Below are 24311 nucleotides of genomic sequence, written 5' to 3' on the forward strand. Positions count from 1 at the left end.
TAGATATCAGAGGGTTGTTGTTAATAGTGTATATTCTGAGCTGTAACTGGCAGTCCCCTAGTGAGTATGTAACCTTTTGGTAATTCGACAATGAAGTGGATTATGCACAATCTCAGGTCTTCTACTGTAATGAAGAATCAAAGCGGAGTTAGAATTTGTGCCACACTCCGGTACGCCTCACCACTGCTTCCTCCTCCCTTTTCTTTATGAATAATCTCTGCTTCCTGGTCTTCTGCTTTCTCACGCTGTCAGTCAGTGTCTCAGTGAGCAAATGTTGGTGTAATTGTATTGCTTAATGGTGCGTTTACAGATTTTTGAAGCCAAAGCCAGGAACAGACCATAAACAGGGAACGGGTCATAAAGGAAAGACTGAGATTTCTCCTTTTTTCAAATCCATTCCTGGTTTTGGCTTCCAAAATCTGTCAGATAAATCTGCCTGTGTAAACGCACCATAAATAAAGATAATTTGTACTATTGATTAATTGCATTTAAGTGTGTGGTGCACTCTTTGTGCCTTTCTTCTTCTTGACTATCATCTTAAGTGGGTAAATCATCTATCCAGAGACCAACAAATGTTTTTTCCTGGGTTTGATTCCCCCAATGGAAATTAAATATTTTTCCAATTATTGTTTCATATTTAAAAGTGCAAATAACTCCCAATCAGGCCCAAGCTAGTTCTAAATTTAAATTTTTATACAATGATAAGAAAAAAGAAAGAACATATTCATTTCCATAAGGGGAATTGAACCCATCAAAAAAGATTGTTGGTTTCTAAAAAATTCCTAAGGCTTTGTTCACACACTGCAAGAGACCAGCCGTTCCGTGACCCAGCCGGGTCACGGATCGGCCGGTCTCTGAAATGATCATCCCGGCCCGTACTGCAGTACTCTCTGTGAGCGCAGATGAACTGGGAAACATAGGGCTTCCTGTGTTTAGAAATATGTAGCAGACGGCACTTCCGTGGAGGTGGTGCTTGAGGTGAGAAAAATGTTCAGATATTAGGAAGAGCCCGGCACTCACCAAGTAAATTATGCTTCTTTATTGTAGTGTAGCAAACATATGGTACAAGGACTCGTTTCGGCCAAGCATGGCCTTCATCAGCTTGGGGGTGAACAATGCAGTGAGGTCACCAACAGGTCAAGGGGGTCAAGGAGGAGCGGTACAGAGCGGGCCAGTTGCTCCAATCGCAAAGTGAAGTCCATGAGGGAGAGCCATGTTACAGCGATGCTGTCAGCGAACGGAGTGTGCCCGTCGGCGCATGCGTATAGGTGCACGGATAGGGCTGCTTGTGACAGTCAGCTGCTCGGCGAGAACAGGAGATGCAGAACATCCAGATGCAACAGAGGAGTGTGGATATGCCAAAGTCGGGCTCAGTAAGTAGAGTCCTGGTACCGCGATGGAGCTGGTAGTCACCATGAAGAGTTCATAAATGTTCTGAGGACTACGATCTGCTTTAGGATGTGGAGTAGGATGGGGGACAGGTGTGGCGGACACATAGGAGGCAGTGCGTCCACCTCAAGGCTATAAGTAGAGCACATATAGATACATAGTAGGCGTAACATATAGTAAACAGCAGTATATACAATATGTACAAAATATACAAGAGTTACAATATTGTACATATTGTATATACTGCTGTTTACTATATGTTACGCCTACTATGTATCTATATGTGCTCTACTTATACCCTTGAGGTGAACGCACCGCCTCCTATGTGTCCGCCACACCTGTCCCCCATCCTACTCCACATCCTAAAGCAGATCGTAGTCCTCGGAACATTTATGAACTCTTCATGGTGACTACCAGCTCCATCGCTGTACCAGGACTCTACTTACCATAAGACTGAGCCTGACATTGGCATATCCACACTCCTCTGTTGCATCCGGATGTTCCGCATCTCCTGTTCTCGCCGAGCAGCTGACTGTCACAAGCAGCCTGATCCGCGCACCTATACGCATGCGCCGACGGGCACACTCCGTTCGCTGACAGCAGCACTGTACACAGCTCTCCCTCATGGACTTCACTTTGCGATCGGAGCAACTGGCCCGCTCTGTACCGCTCCCCCTTGACCTGCTTTATGATATTATCATCTGCCGTCTCTAGCAACATGTTTGTTTATGTTTATATGTACTTCCTATGCAGTGTATACTCTTCATTATCATGTGACACATGTCCCATTGTTTACTATGTTACTCCCCTCCCATTCCCATTGATGTTTTCCCCATATTGTTTACTTCTTGACGTTTATACATTGGCCCCGCCAACTTTGTGTCATCCTCACATTTGGCCCTGCCCACTTTATGACGTCATCACGTTTGGCCCCGCCCATATACTTTGGCGTTTTTTTTGTTATGTATATATACCTGTTGGTGACCTCACTGCATTGTACACCCCCAAGCTGATGAAGGCCATGCTTGGCCGAAACGCGTCCTTGTACCATATGTTTGCTACACTACAATAAAGAAGCATAATTTACTTGGTGAGTGCCGGGCTCTTCCTAATTCCTGTGTTTAGACACTTTAAAAAAAAAAGTCAGAACACAGGAAGTGCCGTCTTTTGAATGATAACTGAAAAAAATAATGAATGTAAATTGCAAACTTGCTTTATATCACATCTACTATTGATTTAGATTTTGAAAGTTATAACGACAGTGACATTTTAAGAACACAAATTTCCACCAACAGGAGATAGCTCTTGTATAGAAGTATTTTTTAAATTGGTTTTCCAGGAGGCACAAAAGTTCCTACCTGTAGGAAGGTTAGAGTTCTCCAGGGTGAAGTCGGGTCAGGGTCCAGTGTGGGGCAACACCTTTTCAAGGTGATCTCCCCCCCATGCCAGAGGTATTATATGGCCAACCTGGTGAACTAACATAGTCCCATCATGTTCCCCTACCAGTTGATTTTTGTCTTTCTGAATATGAATTAATTAATGGTGATTAAGTTAATTAAAGTGTGATTCTAGTTTGAGTGATTCACATTACATTTCCCTTTAAATACTATTAACTCAAGCTCCATATATATGTTGTCTCATCCTGCCAGTCCCTGTTTGTTCCTAGGCCACAGTATTCCTTCTCGCAGCCCTATACTTGGTCCTTTGATAAACCCATTAGTATTGGCGGGAGGCTGCAGAGATTACGCTCTGACGCTGTCTGATTAATCTCCCTGTCCTGTGCAATCAGCCATGTGGGAAAGAGAAGTGGAGAAGAGGAAGACTCGTGACCCACATGACAATCAGCACCGAGAGCTGTGAATCTTCCCCTCGGGGACATGCAGGAACAGTAAGGGAGGGGACTTCATTATTGTGTGATTGCTTATCAGGCTGTAGCCGTCATGATGATGAGGTGCCGGCCTGCTATCATTCAAAAACAGAGATTTGTGCTACAGCGGGCAGGAGCAAAAATAAATATCATAAACTAAAGCATGGCAGGGATGTCACTATACCTCCCATGTCTGACTGGCTTTCTGACATTTTTCATTTTTGTGGTGCATGTTTCTAAAGGGTTAATATGATGCCACAATACAGTATATTGACAATTCTGAGAAGTCATAGTGAAGATGGAATTTTTTATGCCTAATTTTACACAGACATTTAAAAAAAAAAAAAAAAAAGAATTCTGCACATATTGCTTCTAGGGGAGTATATCTCTGTACACAGTGTATCTCATAGAGCTTGCACAGCAGCACACAGAGGATGCCATAGAGCTTCTATGCACTGATATTGTTTAGTTGTCACAGGTGCACAGCTTGGTACAGTGTATCAGAGCTATCTCTTAATAAGCCATGCCCATGTAGGTTATGATCCTGACAGTCTAAACTGGATACAGTTGTAGCAGTCATCTGCAAGCTAAACAAAGTGAGCTTTGATACATTTTACCTTCACTGATACATTGTAGTAAATTATGAGGTCAAGAGAGATTTCTGCTAACAATGCTTTTGCAGCACATTGGCAGTATTAAGGCCCTATTCCACGGAACGATTATCGTCCGTATTCGGCCGATATCGGCCGCTACGGACGATAATCGTCCCGTGGAATAGAGTGCAACGATCAGCCGACATCGTTCATGTCGGCTGATCGTTGCAGTCGCTTTTTTTTCAACATGTTGAAAAACAAGCGACTGATATAGCAGCGACCTGCTGCCGGCGCTCCTTTGAATAGGAGCATCGGCAGCAGACGCTGCTATATCCTATGGGCTGCCCGGACGATCAGCGATCACCCGGGCAGCCCCCCCGCAGCTCCCCGCCGCCCCCTCCCGCACTCACCCGCTCGCTGCAGCCGCGTTGAATAGCGGCGGCAGCGAGCGGGGAACGAGGAGCAAACGAGCGCTGAGAGTGCTCGTTTGCTCCCCTGACGACCCGTGTAATAGGCTCTTTACGGGTGCGTTCACACGTACAGGATCTGCAGCAGATTTTATGGCGCAGATTTGAAGCTGCAGATTCAAAGCAAATCAATTCTGGGCCATCAAATCTGCTGCAGATCCTGTATGTGTGAATGCACCCTAAGGCCCCTTTCACACATCAATATTATACTGTCTACAATTATGGGACAGTATAGTACCTATTGATTTTAATGCACCCTTTTACAGTTGTTACAGATCCGTAAAAGGGCCATGATCTGTAACACAGAAAATAGGGAAAAGCCATTATATGACCTGTATTTGCAGTATGGATCTTCTATACCTATGAATGGGTCCATGCAATTGCAGATGACCGCAGATGCACATCGTAGTGCTGTTCATAGCAGCGGATCCATGGCTGAGGACATCACTACTGATGTGTGAATGTGGCCTAAGTGTTACGGGGGCTTTTCATCTCCATGTAAATTAAAAACAAGCTTATTAAAATGGGGAGGAACTGAAACATTGTTTTTGGGCAAATTCTTAAGGTCCCCATACACCTTCCCATACACAAGACATTCAGCATGGCTGAGCATGTGCAGCCACAAATGAAGGCTGATCAGTAAGATTGGAGCTTGCTTGCAGTGCCACTTTTTAGTATGACCACATGACATATTGCAAGAGGCACAAAAAGTAGGTAAGACTAAACTCTTTGGAAAAAATGCTAAATTGTCTAACAGAGGTTTTTTTTGGTCAGAGAAGCTGCGGCCAGATGTTTGCTGAGAGTTAGTGGGGAAAAATGAAACACAATACCCACAAGACATATTTTGCTATGGCATTTTTTCAGGGCAGTTTTGCATTTTTCAGTGTGTTTGTGTTTTGTGAAATAGGCGTAGATGCAATCTGACTTGTTTTGGGTTTGCTAAGCCTCTCTTGCAGTTTTGGGGAATTCATTTCGTGGCATTTCTTTCAGCTCAATCTAATACATTTAGGGCCACATGTATCATCCGGCGAACGGATGATTTTTGGCGGAAAGTGCCGATTTGCGTATTATTTTATACGCAAATGGCCGATTTGCGAATAAAATATTCGCAAATCGCCACTTTCCGCCGAGTACGCCAGGGTACGCCAGGGGGCGGAAAGGGGGCGGAAAGTAGGCGGGAAGTGGGCGGAACGGAGGGCGCGGACTCAGAGTCCGCGCGATTTATCATCCGTTTCGCCCAAATGTACGCCGAAAACCTACTCCAGTCCTCAGCTGGCGTAGGTTTTCGGCGGTGCGCACCGGCGCGCACAGGATTTATGTACAGGCAGTCCGCCTCTACATAAATCCCCGTACCGCCGGAGCTGCGGGGGCATTTTTAAGTCCGGCGTAAAAAACGCCGGACTTAATAAATGCCTCCCTTAGAGTAGTAAATCTGATCTATTATACATTAAAAAGTTGCTGTTCACACTGTTCTGATTCCAGTATTTCACATTTTGTACATCCATGTAATATTTATAATTGTAAGTGCGTCTATAACCACTTTCTACATTACATTTTCCAATTCTTGTTCATTTCACCTCCCCCTATTCAGTGTGTAGTTATACTAAGAATGCAATGGATAAGAAGAATATCTGTGATCATCACCAGCTCCTCACCTTTCCTGTTGATTTCACTCCCTTCCAGATGCAGAAGTAGACAATGATCCAGGTGGCCAGCAGGCAAAGTATCATCTGCCAGTTTAACTGCCCTGGCTGTTCCAGACCACTGGAGATCTGCAGCACCTTATTCCTGCCAAAGAAACCAAGCACGTAAGACCGATGAGTGATGTGCTTCATGCTTACCCTGCCTAAATGGTATCACAAAGGTAGCAGAGCTAACTTTTAACTGTCATTAAAAAAAACCTTTTGACTATCATAGGGACGTCGAAAGTGTTGATTGGTTGGGGGTCTCACTGCTAAGACCTCCACCCATCAGGAGGACGAGTCAGGAAAAGTGCATGGTAGCACATTCTACTCCCCGCCTTACAGCAATCTGTGTCCAAGCTGGTCCATTATAAATCTATGAATCCACTGGACAGAGATGACTGACAGCAAAGAAGTGGAGCATGCTACAGTGTTCTGTTCTTCTCTAGTTCTCTCCTGATTTACAGGGTTCTCAGTACAGAGATCCCAACTGATCAAAACTTGTAACATGTCCCTGTAAGTCTTAACTATTTAGTTTTGCAACCAGACAACATAATTAAAGGAACAGTCCAAACAAAAGTGACAACTTTACTCAGGGGGTAGATTCAAATTATAAGAACAAGTTCCCTAATTGGCACAAAGGATGCACCCAGTGCAGCATATTACACAGCATTGTTCCTGCCCTAATAATCAGACTTACCAATGTCCTAGTCAGGTTAAGCAGTTCTGTAGACTTTTTTACCATGTAGCTCCAGCTCCCAGTATGACCTTAACTATGGTAAACGTGGCCATACACCTTCAATAACTGTCGGTCAAACAATCATCTGGCCGCCAGTTATCTCTCCTGTCCTTTCCATACACATGAACGGTATGCTCTTTATGAGGTGGGTAGGGTAAGCCTCCACCATAGCTGTCTCTGAGAAAAAAGGGGACAGCCAGTGATTTTCCATCATGTCCGATCCCTATCTTCACTGACAACATCTGAAGACCCAGAAACACTTCATACTGACATCCTAACCCACTGCGAGTGAAGGGATTGGGCCAGCAAAGGAGCATGCTGGGAATGTTTTTTCTGAATCTAGAATGCTGGCACCTTTTGACACTCTGCAGATCATACACTGACTGCAGTACTGATCAGACAAGGTAAGTGGCAGAATAAACATTTATATGGATCTAGTCCAGACCGCCATGACTTCTCTCAGCTAGATCGTGGCTCTGTAGAGTTTGGCACTCAACATCTATGGCTCCTTACTTTTACAGAAGATGCTCAGCCTCTATATTAAGACAACCTTGTCACAAACTGTTCCCCTTAATGTACTGCTACACACTGTACTTCCTGACAACAAACCCTTCATGCACTGTGTCTCTTGAAAACAAACGCTCTACACACTGCCCCCCCCCAAAAAAAAAACGCTCTATACACTGTCCCCAGACTATATTACTGCTACAAACTATGCTCCCTGAATATAATACTGCTAAAAATGCAACTCTTAAAACACCAGGTCCATTCACTCTGACCATTAAATACAATAATGCAACAAGCTGTGCCCAAAATGAACTATAAGACACAGTGTGCCTCCTGAAATGAATTATAATGCACACTTTGTCCTGAATACTAATTATAATACACACTGTGCTTCCTGAAATGAATTATAACAGACACTTTTCCAAGCACACCTCTGTACAAGCCAGTCTCCTGCATCGTCATTTAATTGTACAGTAACAGCATCCTCAGGATGCAGATACAACTGAGTGCAGGGCAGTCAGGTTGGGAATAGAATAGTTCTTCTTCACAGTTCTTAAATAAGTTGTTGTTTTAACAACTTCAAGGGAACTGGAGAAAATGGATCCCACCCCTGCCCTTAATATGCTCAGTGCAGTGTCTAAGGGGAGGAGCATGAGGCAGGGACTAAAAAATACTCCATACAGAGAATGCAGGTATCATACTCCACCCTTCAGGTGCAGAACTTGGCATAACAAGAATATCAGTTTTGCCTGGAATGTTCCTTTAAATTAACAGCAACCAGTTTACATGCTGTCTTATGAACAAAAATCCAGGCAGCACACCTTGAAATCACAATGAATTATGCAACTGCTAACTACAAACCCAGCTCTGCTACCTCTGTATATGAAACATGAACAACTAAAATAGGATAACAAAGCCCACTATGCTCCAGAATCTACTATAATACTGCCCCCTATGTACCAGAATATATCTACTATAATACTGCCCCCTATGTACCAGAATATAAATACTATAATACTGCCCCCATGTACAAGAATATAACTACTATAATACTGCCCCCTATGTGCAAGAATATAACTACTATAATACTGCTCCTATGCACCAGAATGTAACTACTACAATACTGCCCTCTATGTACAAGAATATGACTACTATAATACTGCCCTCTATGTACAATAAAATAACTACTATAATACTGCCCCTATGTACAACAATATAACTGCTATAATACTGCTCATATGTACGAGAATATAACTACTATAATACTGCCCCCTATGTACAACAATATAACTACTATAATATTGCTTCTATGTACAAGAATATAACTACTATAATACTTCCCCCCTATGTATTAGAATATAACTACTATATTACTGCCTCCTATGTACAAGAATATAACTACTATAATACTGCTCCTATGTACAAGAATATAACTACTATAATACTACCCCCCCCTATGTACAAGGATATAACTACTATAATACTACCCCCCTATGTATAAAAATATAACTACTATAACACTGTGCTCTATATATAGGAATATAACTACTACCTGTCCCCTATGTACAGGAATAATACTACAATAATTCTGAGCATTATGCACAGGTATATATAATACTGCCCTTATATATAAATATATTCCTACTATAATACTGCCCTCTATGTGCAAGAATATAACTACTATAATACTGCCCCCCATGTTGAAGAATGTAACTACTATAATACTGCCCCCTATGTACAAGAATATAACTACTATAATACTGCTGCCTATGTACAAGAATATAACTACTATGATACAGCCCCTATCTGGAAGAATATAAGTGCCATCCTACTTACTCCCAGAACTCAATGACGGGAGATCGTTTGTTCAGGAGAGCATCACAACTGATGTTGTATATGATGCTGGAATTGGTGCCATTTGTTGTGGTCTCATTGGAGCACTGATCTACAAGGAAGACTTCAGTACACTCCTTTGTATTCCAGGAATTTCCACAGGTGGCCCAGGGCAAGGTGTTGGTAAATGAGTGTACCAGATAGTAGAGGCCCCAGACCAGGATCATAATATAATAGGTGTTACAAAAGAACACTATCACCATGGAGGCAAAACCAAGACCTGCAGAAAGTAGACATTATTAGATACTTCACCGTTCCAAAAACATGCGTGTAACTACCAGAGTTGGCGGCATGATAGCTGCGACTGGGCCTACCCATATCCACTGGTAAGATGTAGTCAGTTATGATGGCGGATGATGAACAATCACTGGGAGGCCAAGGAAAAGAGTTAAAGACATCGAGAAAGTGGAAAGCAAAAAATAACCATAAGCTTTTCTTGTCTTGAAGTGACAGGACTCATTAAAGTTTTGCTATGTAACCCCATTTCTTGTTTTACCCCTGCCAAACCTGCAAAATGCAGTATGCCTGTCTGTAACAGCTCATCTGTAATGGTAAGACCACTATACACATTAGACATGAAGGACAATCCAACCCCTATTGGCAATCAGCTGATTCCTTTGATGCCTTTTAAATTAGGGGTTGTCTTCATAACACAAACTTCTAAAGGGGTCCACAATGTTACTAATATATAGCCTTGTACAGAATACAGAAAGGTTGGTGGCTTCTTGGGGTTGATCTCTTGACCAGAGACTGGAGGTGTAGGTTTTAGAACACTATCCCTGCAGCTCCTTCCTATCCCCCTAATTTCCTCACCAAGAGAGGAGCCCGAGATGTAACTTTAAAGGGATCTTTTAGATAAATTATTGTATAACTGCCACGGTGCAAGCCAAAAAAAAAAAAAATAATAATAATAATGACACTGGGGGATTGCCTTAGTATAAACAGCATGGCCATGTAATTAAGACCCCTATATCTGTTTGACAGTGGCCAATCCTGAAAAACTGATTTTAACATGGTTTTTACTTTTTTGCTATGTCCCCTTGTTTCTGGGATATAGGAGTTGTATCATTTGGTTGACTATCTGTACTTTTTACTGAATAGTCAGGTGGGTGGGAACTTTATTGTAAAATAGGGTGTGAATGCTAGCTTCAGGAGGGTGTGGTTAGGAGCTTGATAATCACGCCCCCTGAACATGATTCATGCCCCCTCACATTCATACCCCCTGCACCTAACATTCACACATCCTGTTATAATAAAGTACCTGCTCATCTGAGTATTCAGTTGCAGATAGTAGATAGGGGGGTAGTAGATAGCAAGATAGTAAAAACACTGTTGAAATCAGGACCCTTTAAGGCTATAAGATGACACAAAACATGTCTTTTTTTGGACTGACCACTGGACCTGTTTGAATGCAGGTTCTCTCTCCAATTGTATACGTTACCTTTAAAAAGTGGAGCAATGTTCCACGCTGCGATTCCTCCCTGCTTCATAAACTGACCCAAAGCGATTTCCAAAAAGAACACTGGAATGCCTCCCACAAAGACGATCAGCAAGTAAGGAATAAGAAACACACCTGAAAGCATAATAAACACAGATGATGCTCTGGAATTCCGGGAGGCACCGCCTGGAGATGTTACCTTACACAAAATCCAAAATCATGGGCATCTAGAGTAGTAAAGGGGTTAATCTCTGTATGACTGGTGGTCTTAAATGTGTTGGTGTCAGTCTCACTTATAATGTAGGTCAGTGAAACAGTTAAAGGAGAAGTCTGGCGGGGGAGGGGGGAGGGAGGTAAAAAAAAATTTCTTTCCTCCTGGGGATGAGGGAACATAATTAGGAAGGTATATTTGCCAGAAGCACTGCAAACAGCTCCTGGACCCCCCTGACAATCTGCAGATCTCCCCTGCAGCTACGCCATGACGGATGAGCGATGCCCTGCTTAGCCAGTCAGTGCACAGCAGCAGGACACCGCTCTTTAGTGACGTGGTAGGTTGTGACATACCTCACAGCCAGGAGAAAATGACATCTGGCAGAGTATGGGAGCGTCCAATAAGTATAAGTTCTTTGTTATTTCCCCCCAACCCCTTGCCCAATACAAATCTCCCCCCCTCCCACCGGACTTCTACTTTAATGTCACAATCTCTGGTGATTTAGGGCAATTTAAAGAGGTTACCCAGCGTTAGAAAAACATGGCCACTTTCCTTGTCGGCTCTTGTCTCCAGTTTGAGTGGGGTTTTGCAACTTAGTTCCATTGAAGTAAATAAAGCTTAAAGTGTCACTGTCGTTACAAAAAACTTTTAAAATGTCAGAGACATGTGAAAAGTTCTGATTGGTCTGGGTCTGAATGTTCAGGCCGTCCAGTACCGTTCGTGAGATCTCCATTATAAGTCTGACTCTTTTTTTCTAACTCAGACCAGAGAGTGAATGCATTGCAGTGTGGTCTTCTCCTGGCTTGTTCTCCCAATCAGTAGGGGTTGGAGCCAAACTGATCAAAACTTTTGACATGTCTCTATTACATGTCAAAAGTTTTTGTAATGACAGATACACTTTAATTGCAGACCACACCTGAACTGGAGACAAGAGTGGTGCTCTTGTCCATATTTTTCTAATGCTGGATAACCCCTTTAATGTCAGAATTCCTGGTGGTCCAGGGGTATAAGTGAGTTATTGTTTAGGTCCTTGGTGGTCTCGGGAAGTAGTGGTTAACATGAGGGGTTTAGGGCAATCAAGAGTCTAGAATCTAGAGTAGTTATTTTAGCATTCTGAGTATCCCAGGGCTCAAAGGATTTGCAAAATTGCTTTCTTTTCTATTTTTGATCACCTAATAAAAATTTAGGGGATGAAGGTACGGCAGAGCCGAGCTCGTTCGGCTCAGCGTCATGCCCCTCTTTTCCACCTGAAAAGGGGGAGATGGACAGCCCCTTTAAGGGAATACTCTGCATCTGTGTGATGATAGGGGATAATTTAACTTTTTTAAAATTATGCATCAATAATGATAAATATTTTATTGGTGTTAATGCTCCATAATTCACACTAATATGAGAGGAAATAATTCCAGTCAGTTTACCAGTAATTGTGGATTGTGAATTCTTTCAGTGTTCACTGGTCTGACTTTGTTGGGTAAAGTGGTGTTAGTGTCATATATTAGGTAGCTGACATTGCTCAGAGATTTCATGTAACCTCCACTAAGCCACTATGTTCTATGCACCATCCTGATACAAAATTACGGAGGGACTTTTTCCCGCTCACTGGTTAAGAACATATTGTGGCAAATGTATAATTCATCCTCCCTGTTTCCTCAGCCTCACAGCGATATTGCCTCAACAAATGACATTTCTCCCTCCTCCTCCTGCTGCAGCAGATTTCCATTTTTAGAGTGTATGATTCTCTGCAAGACTGGAACGGTGGATGTGGGAGGGAGGGGGAAACGCTCTGATTACTCATAGCAATTTTTATATAGGTCACTCAGTCTTATTAAAGCAACATAAGGAACTATTGTGGAGAGATGTGGGCAGGTCATAGGAGCGGGAGGCTGATCTCTGGGCTGGACTGATCCTGGCTGATCTAAATACATAGCTGGGATTGGTTTTATGATGAGAGTGAAGTGTGACTAAATGTGAATATTATAGGATATAAACATCTCTACATTATGTAAGGCCACACAACAACAGGAATATTTTAAATGTGAACGTAAAGCTACGTTTTACTCTGAATGCAAATAAATGGGATTTCCTGCATTCATTTTTCCATACATTGGGGTTAATGTAGAGGTGTAATATGAAACTGCTGTTTGACAATGCAAAACCTGTTTTGGACCGTCAAATATTGCAAGTCATATATAGTAATGATTTCTTCTTAAAAGAGCCAATGATCTCACCGGTGGGACCATACTTTCTTTCCTCTTTTAGTTATAGCAGACCATGCCATGGGCCTGTAGTGAAACAGTACTCAGCTCTGAGCAGCTCCAGGTTCTGTTTACCTCATGCCACCACTAGGAGGCGCTCACTAGAATCAAATTTATACAGCACCCCAGTTATATGGGAGCTTTTTAAAATGATGTACTGTGGTAGATGCAGGAGGCCAGAATTTGTATCCCTTTCTATGGTTTTGGAAAAATCTCAGACTGCCATAAATATATTGTAAAACTAATAACCACAGAAAGATAGACATATATTATCCAATTTTAAGTCATATACCAGATAGTTTTCTGAATACATCAATACTCCCAGGTTAGCACATATGTGTATAGTGTAAAAGGATATATGTGTATAGTGTAAGAGTTACCAAACTGAAAAAGAAGAGGGAGGGTGGAGAAATGAGAGGGAATTGTCTCTTTATACCTTAAGCTATGTTCCCACTACAGGATCATAGCGGGGAAAAGCATCCGTCTCGTAATATTGATCACCGCTAATAATGATCATGATCATTATTAGCGGCCACCAATACTACGAGATAGACGTTATTTCCCCACTATGATCCCGTACTGGGAACATAGCCTTATGCAATTTAGTGACAAAGAACAATTCTGAAGAGCCTCCAAAATGTTTGCAATTTGCTGCCTAAGGTTATGTTCACACTGAGCAAAACAGTCTCTATGGGATGGCTCACGCGCCTCCGCTCCTCAGTCCGTTCAAAGAATTGACATATCAATTCTTTGAGCGGAGACCGATGGAAGTGAAGACAGGCACGCCATCACAAAGAGACTGGTAGGATTCCGTGGCGGGGGGCTCCACCTTGGAATTCAGCCTGTTTTACTCAGTGTGAATGGGCCCTTACTCAGGAAGAGCAGCTCTGGAGTACAAACTGCTGCTCCACTGTGCAGGATCATCCTTCAGAGGAGTTGTGGTTAATACTACACATTTTCCACATCGCAGAAATTAAAACCATTTGCAAATCAGCTTATTATAAGATGTCACTGATTTAACTGGAAACATGTCATGTGCCCCTTTAGGGTGACTGTCAGTGCTGCTTGGGGCCCATCAAGAAAGAATATGGCCATTAGGATATATAAACCTCCTGGGACTCCAGAGATGAATCTACATTTGGCTATGAGATCAGCATAGTACAGAGCAGCAGTTATTTAAGGACATTGTTGTATAACGCTGGTAATGGAAAATCCAGAAAGAGACTCAGAAATAGCTTGGTAACATAACAGCGTGTTCTCAGACAGTGACAGCTTCGGAAGACAAAAGAACCAAGATATGGGAGAGAGTCCTGCAAACATCCACTACTGGTGTCACTATATAACTACCTGCCATTTAGAACATACCCCCTGCCTAGTAAATAACATTGGCCATATCTGTTGTTACCAATTCCTGCAGTTCTCCCACAATAGCCACACAATGTTGTCGGGGTTCCCCCATGTTTGAATTACATTTTCAATGCATATGTGCAAACCCAGCCTAAAGGTTTATATAGATGTGGTTGTGGCATTAATGATAGAACAACCAAGTTTGATAGAAAAGAAAATTCTCATGATCCATTAATTATTCAGCACCCTGATGGCTCCTGCAGTTTATCCCATTCTCCGTTTTCAATTTAAATATTATTTTTGAGAGTACTTATAAATAAGTATTCAGTTGTCTGTGTTTTTTAAGCTGTCTTTGCAGCAGGCGGGATCACTTTGCGGTACTAATATACAGTGTGTTTGTATGGTACAAATGATTTCTGTGGTCAGATTTAACAATTATGCATGCATACTAATATTTTATATTCTATTTTAATTTTATTATATGTGGTAGAAACTATTATACCTTTGTTATACCAGAAATGTCTCCAATTTAGAGCATTGTGGATAGGGGGACAAATAACCCCATTTAATACAATTTCAAGACTATTTTTAAACACAAGGTTATTGTAGTGATGTAGTAGGAATCCATTTCTGGCATTACCTATTACTTATGGACTATGGCTGCTTTTATGTACCTATATCCCTGCCTGTGAATGCATGATCTACAGTAACTTGTATTCTGTTTACCACTGAGAAAGGGACAAAAGTACAGTCCTGAAACTTTGGTGTTGAAAATTTCATAAATATGATGGTCCGGTCTAAATAGGAGCAGAGGCAATGACACCACAGTCAGCTTCACCACTTGCTATCAAATTCAAGCCAACAAAAAAAATCTGGTTTCAGGGAGTTATATAAATTTGTAATTTACTTCTATTTAAAAATCTTAACTCTTCCCATACTTATCAGCTGCTACATGTTCTGCAGGAAGTAGTGTATTCTTTGCAGTCTGACACAGTGCTCTCTGCTGCCACCTCTGTCCATGTCAGTAACTGTCCAGAGCAGGAGAAGTTTTCTATGGGGATTTACTACTGCGCAGGACAGTTCCTGTCTCGGACAGAGGTGACAACAGAGAGCACTGTGTCAGACTCCACCACTTTCTGCGGGACATGCAGCAGCTAATAAGCACTGGAGGTCTTGAGATTGTAAAATAGAAGTAATTTACAAATCAATATAACTTCCTGAAATCTGTTGATTTAAAAAAGTACCCCTTTAACTAATCTATGTGGTGCTAAAATGTTAGCCAGTCTCATTTACATATGCACATGCTGAACACTCACACATGCTAAGAGCATCAGGGCACGCTGAGAGTGGGACCATATTGATCAGTGTACCGTAGACAGTAATTGCAGGGATCCCCCTGAGGCGTGTATACACCGAGCTATTGAATATTTTGATTATTTTTTTTGGATCAGGTTGATTTGTTTTTCTCTAGCGGGCTCATTATATGCCTATTGATACAACTACAAATGCATTGTTCATAGCTGTAATTATATCAGTAGCAACATTAGCTCATCTTCAGCAAGCGTTGGTATTTTGGTAGTAAGATGGGCCCAGAGGCAGCTGGTTCATGCTTTGTGTGACCAGGTTCATGGGGGTATATCTGCTATAACATCATAATTATATATATGATAATAATGGAAGGGTTCACTTAAAGATCATTTGAAGAAATTTGTTGTCTTGTGATTTTATGATTTATTATGGCCTACACAGCTCAGAGACATTTTGTGGGATTTATCAGCTCTTTTTATTTTGGTAGTAATACAGCTTGGGCACGGTGGTTTTATATTTATTTTTGACATTTTTTTTGTTGTTCTAAGATTTTCAGGGTAATTGAAGAACCTACACATTTTTATTTTGATGGTCATATTTGTTAGCCTATAGACAGTGCATATCTAGGATTACCTATACACCTATAGACAGTCCATATCTAGGATTAGCTATAGACCTATAGACAGTGCATATCTAGGATTAGCTATAGACCTATAGACAGTGCATATCTAGGATTATCTATAGACCTATAGACAGTCCATATCTAGGATTACCTATAGACCTATAGACAGTGCATATCTAGGATTACCTATACACCTATAGACAGACCATATCTAGGATTACCTATAGACCGCGCATATCTAGGATTACCTATAGACCTATAGACAGTGCATATCTAGGATTACCTATAGACAGTCCATATCTAGGATTACCTATAGACCTATAGACAGTCCATATCTAGGATTACCTATAGACCTATAGACAGTGCATATCTAGGATTACCTATAGACCTATAGACAGTCCATATCTAGGATTACCTATAGACCTATAGACAGTGCATATCTAGGATTACCTATAGACCTATAGACAGTGCATATCTAGGATTGAAATCTAATTTATGACAAGTTTGAGAAATAAGCTGAGATGTGGTTGGTACGATGGGAAAATCAGGTTTCCTTAAGACAGATTGATAAATCTGTGCTGTGTGTGTTGGGTCTTATGGTGGTATGTATCTGCGATGTATGGACAGACACATTCTCCTTATCACATGCAAAAGAGAATTGATAAGGGGAAATGTTGACCAGATTGAGTTAGGACAATGTGATAAGATACAAAGCTTAGATCAATATAGTAACAGGCCTGAAGGATACCAAATGTCACATAAACTGGGAGAAGCAAGCATGTTGAAACATAATATTCCAAGCTCTGGTACTCAGAACTCTTAACCCATTATAAGATAGATAGATAGATAGATAGATAGATAGATAGATAGATAGATAGATAGATAGATAGAATCACATCTCTTACCTCCACCATTCTTATAGCAGAGGTATGGAAATCTCCATACATTTCCCAAGCCAACAGCGAAACCCACACAGGACATGATGAAATCCATCTGACGGGTCCATGTCTCTCTCTCTGGGATGGGTATCTTGACTGGGCCCATAGCGGGCAGCACCAGAGGAGCGATGACAGCCTTTTCGTCTGGGACTGTTTCTCCCCCGCCTGCTGTCTCTGATCCCTCCATTTCTGGGGCACCAGAGCTCCCATCTTTCTCTGCAGAAACACAAAATAAAACATCTTCTCATTATGTCATGGTTAGAACCACTAGTTATGTCTAAATATATGTTTATAGCAGTCAGAGCTTTCTTTTCTTGATACAGTGCTCTGAGGAGCTGAGGAGCCTAGTGCATGCTGTTTTGTTACAGAATTAAAGGTATAAATTGTATGCAGTAAGCTCCTAAGCTCCCCCTAGTGTTGGCACACCACAAATAAAATGCTATTATTTACCCCTGAGTCATGAATAGCTTCCAAATCGGAGCTTAACTGTACAGCAGCTGGCATATATCTATAGATCCAGTAAGCGGATTGTGAGGAGCCATGGTAAGGTTTTCACTCCTGCAGTATAAATGACATATCACCTAGATAATAATTATATGTTGTAACTTGTGATTATAATTAGATCTCCTCGTACAGTCCAGAAGTGACTTCATGTAATTGTACACCTGATTGGTTAACAATTATCTCCTAATTAGATCATAAATGAACCAGATCTGTCTGAGATATTGAGAGCGGTATAAAAAGATCAGGCATACAGTATGAGGCCAGGGTATCTGACAATGCAGGAGTTTTTGTAACTGCAAAAACATAGGTGTATTTAGTTTAATGCAAAGGCCATGGGATAAGATGATAAGTAATTTTAGGTAACTGCTGTGTGGCAATTACAATGCATTGATGGTGGAGCCACCATAGCAACTTATCATATGCGGTAAAAAAAAAAAATATATATGATAAGTACATTACAATGTTAAAGGACTTTCTAATGAATACTGCTCATTTTTGTTAGGGATAAACTTATCTCATGGGGTCTGACTACTAGATGCCCTTGTGATCGACTTTTGTTGACCAGCGATGTCCTAGCAAGCCATACAAGCAGTAAAAGTAGCATGTAGAGGCAATGGAAAAGTAAGGTTCCTCTGGCTGAGACGGGTCATTACTAAACACAGTTATTGTCTGGGTGGGAATTTTCTGCATATTCAGGCAAAGGCAGGAAACAAAGAGGAGGGGAAACCAGGCATCACTGGGATAGCTGTGGCAGGGAATTAGGCAGGTGAATATAGATTATCTTTCATTTGTAAGGCAGCCTGAGCCCTTAAAAAGCTTTCAAGCACTAGACAACCCCTTTAATAATAAAAAAAAAAAAAAAATAATAGTATGCAGTTAGCTCCTAAGCGCTCCCTAGTGGTGGCTGTAGGTAGCAAGTTTTACCATTAAATCTTACCTAATGTACATTACCGTATTAGAGAAAAGGACCTATGATCCTTATAAAGACGTATTATGACATAGATTGGAAAAACAGCTCATTTCTTTTAGAAACAGTGCCATCCTTGTCCTCTATGTGTATGTAGTATTGCAGAACTGTGTCACTGAAGTGGATGGTACCAAGCTGTAATACCACATATAACCCGTGGACAGGTGTGGCACTGTATTTGGAAGACAGTGGCATTGTTTGTCTAATTGTAGACAACCCTTTAATACGATGAAGGATGTTCATTTCATTTAAAAATGTCACTGAGATGGCCACCTTGTTGTGACCTACAAGGGGCAACATACAGTAAGTGTTCTTAGTACAAGAGGGGCAGAATAAACATGAGTGTATCAACTGTTCTTGGGAAGTTGATGGGTCATTTCAAAGCACCTTGGCCTTGGACTAAATGCTGAATAAGACTGATCAATACTCTTTATGTCATCTACAAGGATTAATCTTCCTTCTCCAGTTCGGCTTCCTATTAGATTTCCTCACTGAGAGCTTCACTCCCTTTCCTTGATATTCTGTGCGTCCACCATATATTGATCAGTTGTGATTGCATTAAGATATATATTTAGCTTTAAATGTTTATAGTGGATAATAGACAAGGGCAAATGCATAGTACATTATAAGACACTAGTCACTATATAGAACAAGACAATGAGGATGGAAACATAATCGTCCCTGGTGCCTTCATCATCACTATTGTGTTTTATAAGCTATATAATACAGTCATGAAAAACAACTTATAATGCTGCTTCTTTCTGTTTATGAATATAACCACTATAATACTGCTCCCTATGTACAAGAATATAACTACTATAATACTTCCCCTATGTACAAGAATATAACTACTATAATACTGCCCCTTTTACAAGCATATAACATCTATAATACTGCCTCCTATTTACAAGAATATAACTACTATAATACTGCTCCTATGTACAAGAATATAACTACTATAATACTGCCTCCTATGTACAAGAATATAACTACTATAATATTGCCTCCTATGTACAAGAATATAACTACTATAATACTGCTCCCTGTGACCAAGAATATAACTACTATAATACTGCCCCCTAAGTACAAGAATATAACTATTGTAGTACTGCCCCTATGTACAAGAGTATAACTACCATAATATAGTCCAGGTAGAGTGCAGTCGGCACCACTCCACATAATACAGTGCAGCTATGGGATAGGTAGAGCTACCTCAGCAAACAGAGTTGCTCCCAATAAGAAACCAGTGCAAAGTATGTAACAAAGTAGAAACAAACAAGGGGCACTCAACGCTTTTTGTGCTTGACTTTATCCATTCAAAGCATCAGAGATGAGGGAAAGGGAGGGAAGGTGGAACAGCAGACACATAACAAGCCCTCGGGGAAGCTGTTTTGCGCCCACTGGCGCAAAATCCTCGGCTGGAGGAAGCGTCGGTGGGCATGAAACAGCTGTCCCGATGTCCCAATACTACATAATAATGCCTTCTATGTACAACAATATAACCAATATAAGGTCATGTTCACATAACATAAATTTGCTATTCATCTAGGCCGTTGTTGCTGATTTGCAACAACAGCCATGATTAATAGGAAATTTACATTGTACTGCAGTCTATGGGATCCCGGACGGAGTGTATACACATAGTATACACTCCGTCCGGGATCGCTAATGGCCATACAAAAACTGACATGTCAGTTTTGTGTGGTCGCTATTCATGCCTGACAGGTCACACAATGGAGAGTGCGGCTCCTGCACATGAATGGGCCCGCATGCCAATTCAGCACAAATGAAGATCATCCGGCTGGAACTGCAATACCAGCCGGGATGATCTTCACTAACACCGGACATTCTGTGAAGGTGTTTTACGTTGTGTGAACTTCCTCCTATGTACAAGAAGAATATAACTACTATAATACAGTCCCTATGTACAAGAATATAATTGCTATATTACTGCCCCTTATGTATGAAGAATTTAACTACTATAATACTTCCTTCTATGGACAAGAATTATAACTACCATACTGTCCCACTATGTACAAGAATATAGCTACTACTCAGTTTCCCTGAAAATAAGACATCCTCCAAAAATAAGGAGGATTTACAGGATAGCCTAAAATAAGGCATCCCCCGAACATAAGACCCTCGCTGTCACCTGGGTTATGTCTGGTTATGCTGGTTTATGATGACAACTAATAAATGGTTTTTGTTCATGGAAAAATAAGACATCCCCTGAAAATAAGACATAGCGCATCTTTGGGAGCAAAATGTAATACAAGACACTGTCTTATTTTCGGGGAAACACAGTATAATCAATGACAAAAGGTACAGTAGTTCACTGTGTGCACTGCTGGGAAGGGGGAAGATGGATCGGCAGGCCCGTCCCAAGACAAACACTTTCATGCCCATGGCTCTTCATCAGGTCAGGAAGCGCCGTGGGCGCTAAAGTGTTTGTCTTGGGATGCCCCTGCCGATCCATCTTCCCCCTTCCCAGCAGAGCACACAGTAAACTCGAATAAAGTTTGAAATTGCCGCTACTGTACCTTTTGTCATTGATTTTGTCTTTTTTTTTTATATGCTGAGCACCCCAGTCTATCTACTACTACTGTTCACTGCTTGCCATCCGACATTTGCTCCAGGTCTCCATGAACAGTGTATCGTAGTGCCGGCTACTCTGTCTTCATTTTGTTATAACTACTAAAATATTGCCTCCTATGGATAAAAATATAATTACTAAAATACTTTTTGGACAAGAATAATAACTATCATAATACTGGCCCCTATGGGCAAGAATATAAATATTTTAATACTGCCACCTGTGAAATACATTATGGATCTGCCCAACAATTCAGTTCTCTATGACTAATTTACTGAATGTAAGAATAATAGATTGTGACAGTAATGCAAATGTAGGGAAGATGGATAACTGGAATGCCATTGTTGGCCGCTGCTGCCCTCCAGACACCATTACTATCCATTAGAAAATATATAGGATATTTAGGACCTGAACACTGAGCCCTGGATACTGTGGCTGGCAATGCTCTGTAGCTATCATTGCTGTCTATTAGATCATATACGCATAGGTGTATTACATACCATGAAGAGGCCATTACAGTGTAGGGTCTGCCTCGATATGAGTTCACCATATCGTGCTGAGGCAGTTTACGCTGTTTGCAAATAGTAACCAAGAGACTCATCATTTTTGTGGGAATTTTTTTTGGCAGTTGGGGGGGCTGCTTTTAACTATTTTCATGTCTGTTGTGGATCTGTATCTTGCTGTTGCATTTTTGTGTGTTTGCAATTTCAGCCATGGCAACGTGCTCCTGCCTAGTGTGAACGGTGTTCTAGGAGAGCTGACCAATTTTTTTCTTTTTTTCTGTGTTCCAGTCGGGGGAGTGGCTGCCTCTATTTTGTCGTGCACTCCACCTGTCTCACCCATGTGGTGCAATTATTTTTGCAGGTATTAGACGAATCTTACATGCCCAGAGCATAGGCGTATTACACACCATGGAGAGGCCATTACAGTGTAGAGTCTGCCTCGATATGAGTCCACCTTATCGTGGTGAGGCAGTTTACGCTGTTTGCAAATAGTAACCAAGAGACTCATCATTTTTGTGGGAATTTTTTTTTGGCAGTTGGGGGGCTGCTTTTAACTATTTTTATGTCTGTGGTGGGTCTGTATCTTGCTGTTGCGGTGAGCTGTTGCATTTTTGTGTGTTTTTGTGTATTAGATCATATGCAGGATTTCCACGACTAGCAGACATAATGTACCTATAGAGCATACAGAGGCTGCATCCTGGCCCTGTAGCCTTAAAACATCTGCTACAGTTCAAGTGACCAGTACAAGCTGCCCATACATATAAATGTTTGCCAAAATGGCAGATTTTAACCATTTTGGACCATGTTCATTTCAAGATTATATGGAAACAATTGTTTGGGATGGCTGACAGGATATGCCACAAATAATCATATGACAAGAACAAGAAAGTTATCACTTTTTTGATACTTTTATGACGACATCCTTATTTTTCAAAATAGTGCAGATATAGTGTGGCAGACAGCAGCTGGGTGCAGGTAAGAGGCTTGTTTCACGCTGGTATGTGCTTCAACAGATCCCGCGCATGACAGCGCACAACAAGTTTGTTACCCACACCAGCTGCCGTTTGCCCCACCATCACCGCACTGTTTTTAAAAAAAGAAGTCGTCATAGAAGTAACACATTGGTGAGTGCAGCTTTCTTCTTCCTAGGTACAGCTAGCACCTCCAGACACATCCCATTATTTTGCCTGCATACTGTGCCCCTTTATGGACTGTAGTACCGATCCTCACTGTTATGCCACAAATATTACCTGTCAGATGACCAATATGAACAATCTAAGTGATCGGCGACATTCCAATTAATACTTATGTCTATGGCCGGGCCTCAGTGTTATATTTGGGGCACCCTATTATAGATTTTACATTTGACCTTGGAACTTCAAGTTACACTCCTTATAGGCCTTGTGACATAACCATGTCTGTGAGGGCTTGTTTGGGGTGTCTCAAATTTAATAATAGGGATCGATAAAAATTCTAATTCATACACTGTACATATCTTGCTGTGTGTGCCAGTCACCATGTAGGGTACAGCAGTTCATCTATGTAGGAGTACACTCTACAATTTCTTTGTATCAGTCCAGTGTCTATGTGTATCTATGGTTACAGACTACAAACTAACCCTGTGTAGTCGTGCAGGATTACCAGATGTCGAGTAACAAATAACTTCAAAGTCACATTGGACAGGGTTTAGCTGTAGCTTACACTGATGGATATTGATGGATCTGCTTAGGGACTACATACACTAGACTGCACTAGACTAATACATCTAAATTGCAAATTGTACAACTCAAAATCACAAAATAAAGCAACGCTGCAAATTGTCTTGATATCAAAATTTTAGGTTTTGTGTCTACAGTTACTGCTCTATGTGTATCCGTGGTTACAAACTACAAACCAACCCTGTGTAGTCGTGAATGATTACCAGTAGTCGAGTAACAAATAACTGCAAAGTCAGATTGGACAGGGTTTAGCTGTACTGGTAATCCTGCACAACTACACAGGGTTAGTTTGTAGTCTGTAACAATGGATACACATAGACACAAGAGCAGGAACTGTAGACACGAAACTGAGATTTTGATATCAAGACAATTTGCAGAGTTGCTTTATTTTGTGTTCTAAAAAGCAATAAACCAATTTAACAGGTTGCAAAAAGTCTACATTGTAATGCAGACAACAGGAGTAGCAGACCTAGTCGCTAATAGAAGACACTAATTGGTCTGTTTCCAACAATTTTCCCTCCTTTCCAAAATGATCTTTTAGGATGATCTGGTCATAAATTAGCAGAGAAGACTGTTCAGAAGAGGAGAGAGAAGAGCTGGAGAGAGAGCATATGGGATGTTTTTCTGATGGATTTAGCTGAGACACAGCAGCCTGCACTATGTGTGGAAATTAGAAGATTGTAGACGAGAAACCAAGTAGTTCTTTTTTATGCATCATAAGTGTGGTGGTGGGTAAGATGAATGATGATCCACCGGGTGATGTTATGACT

The 24311-nt window shown here is 41.2% G+C and overlaps 1 protein-coding gene across 1 annotated transcript in view; it reads right to left on the bottom strand.

The window, feature by feature from the left end:
* LOC138788683 (sodium- and chloride-dependent creatine transporter 1-like) overlaps positions 1-24311 on the bottom strand; it is a 69684-nt gene that overhangs the window by 18324 nt on the left and 27049 nt on the right. The window contains exons 2-5 of the mRNA XM_069966792.1: positions 17224-17472; positions 10579-10710; positions 9081-9357; positions 5972-6104 (exon numbers count right to left, since the gene is read on the bottom strand). Of these exons, the coding sequence (XP_069822893.1) occupies positions 5972-6104; positions 9081-9357; positions 10579-10710; positions 17224-17472 (791 nt within the window). The remainder of the gene's footprint in view (positions 1-5971; positions 6105-9080; positions 9358-10578; positions 10711-17223; positions 17473-24311) is intronic.

Source organism: Dendropsophus ebraccatus, chromosome 4, assembly GCF_027789765.1.
Source record: "Dendropsophus ebraccatus isolate aDenEbr1 chromosome 4, aDenEbr1.pat, whole genome shotgun sequence".
NCBI lineage: Eukaryota > Metazoa > Chordata > Amphibia > Anura > Hylidae > Dendropsophus > Dendropsophus ebraccatus.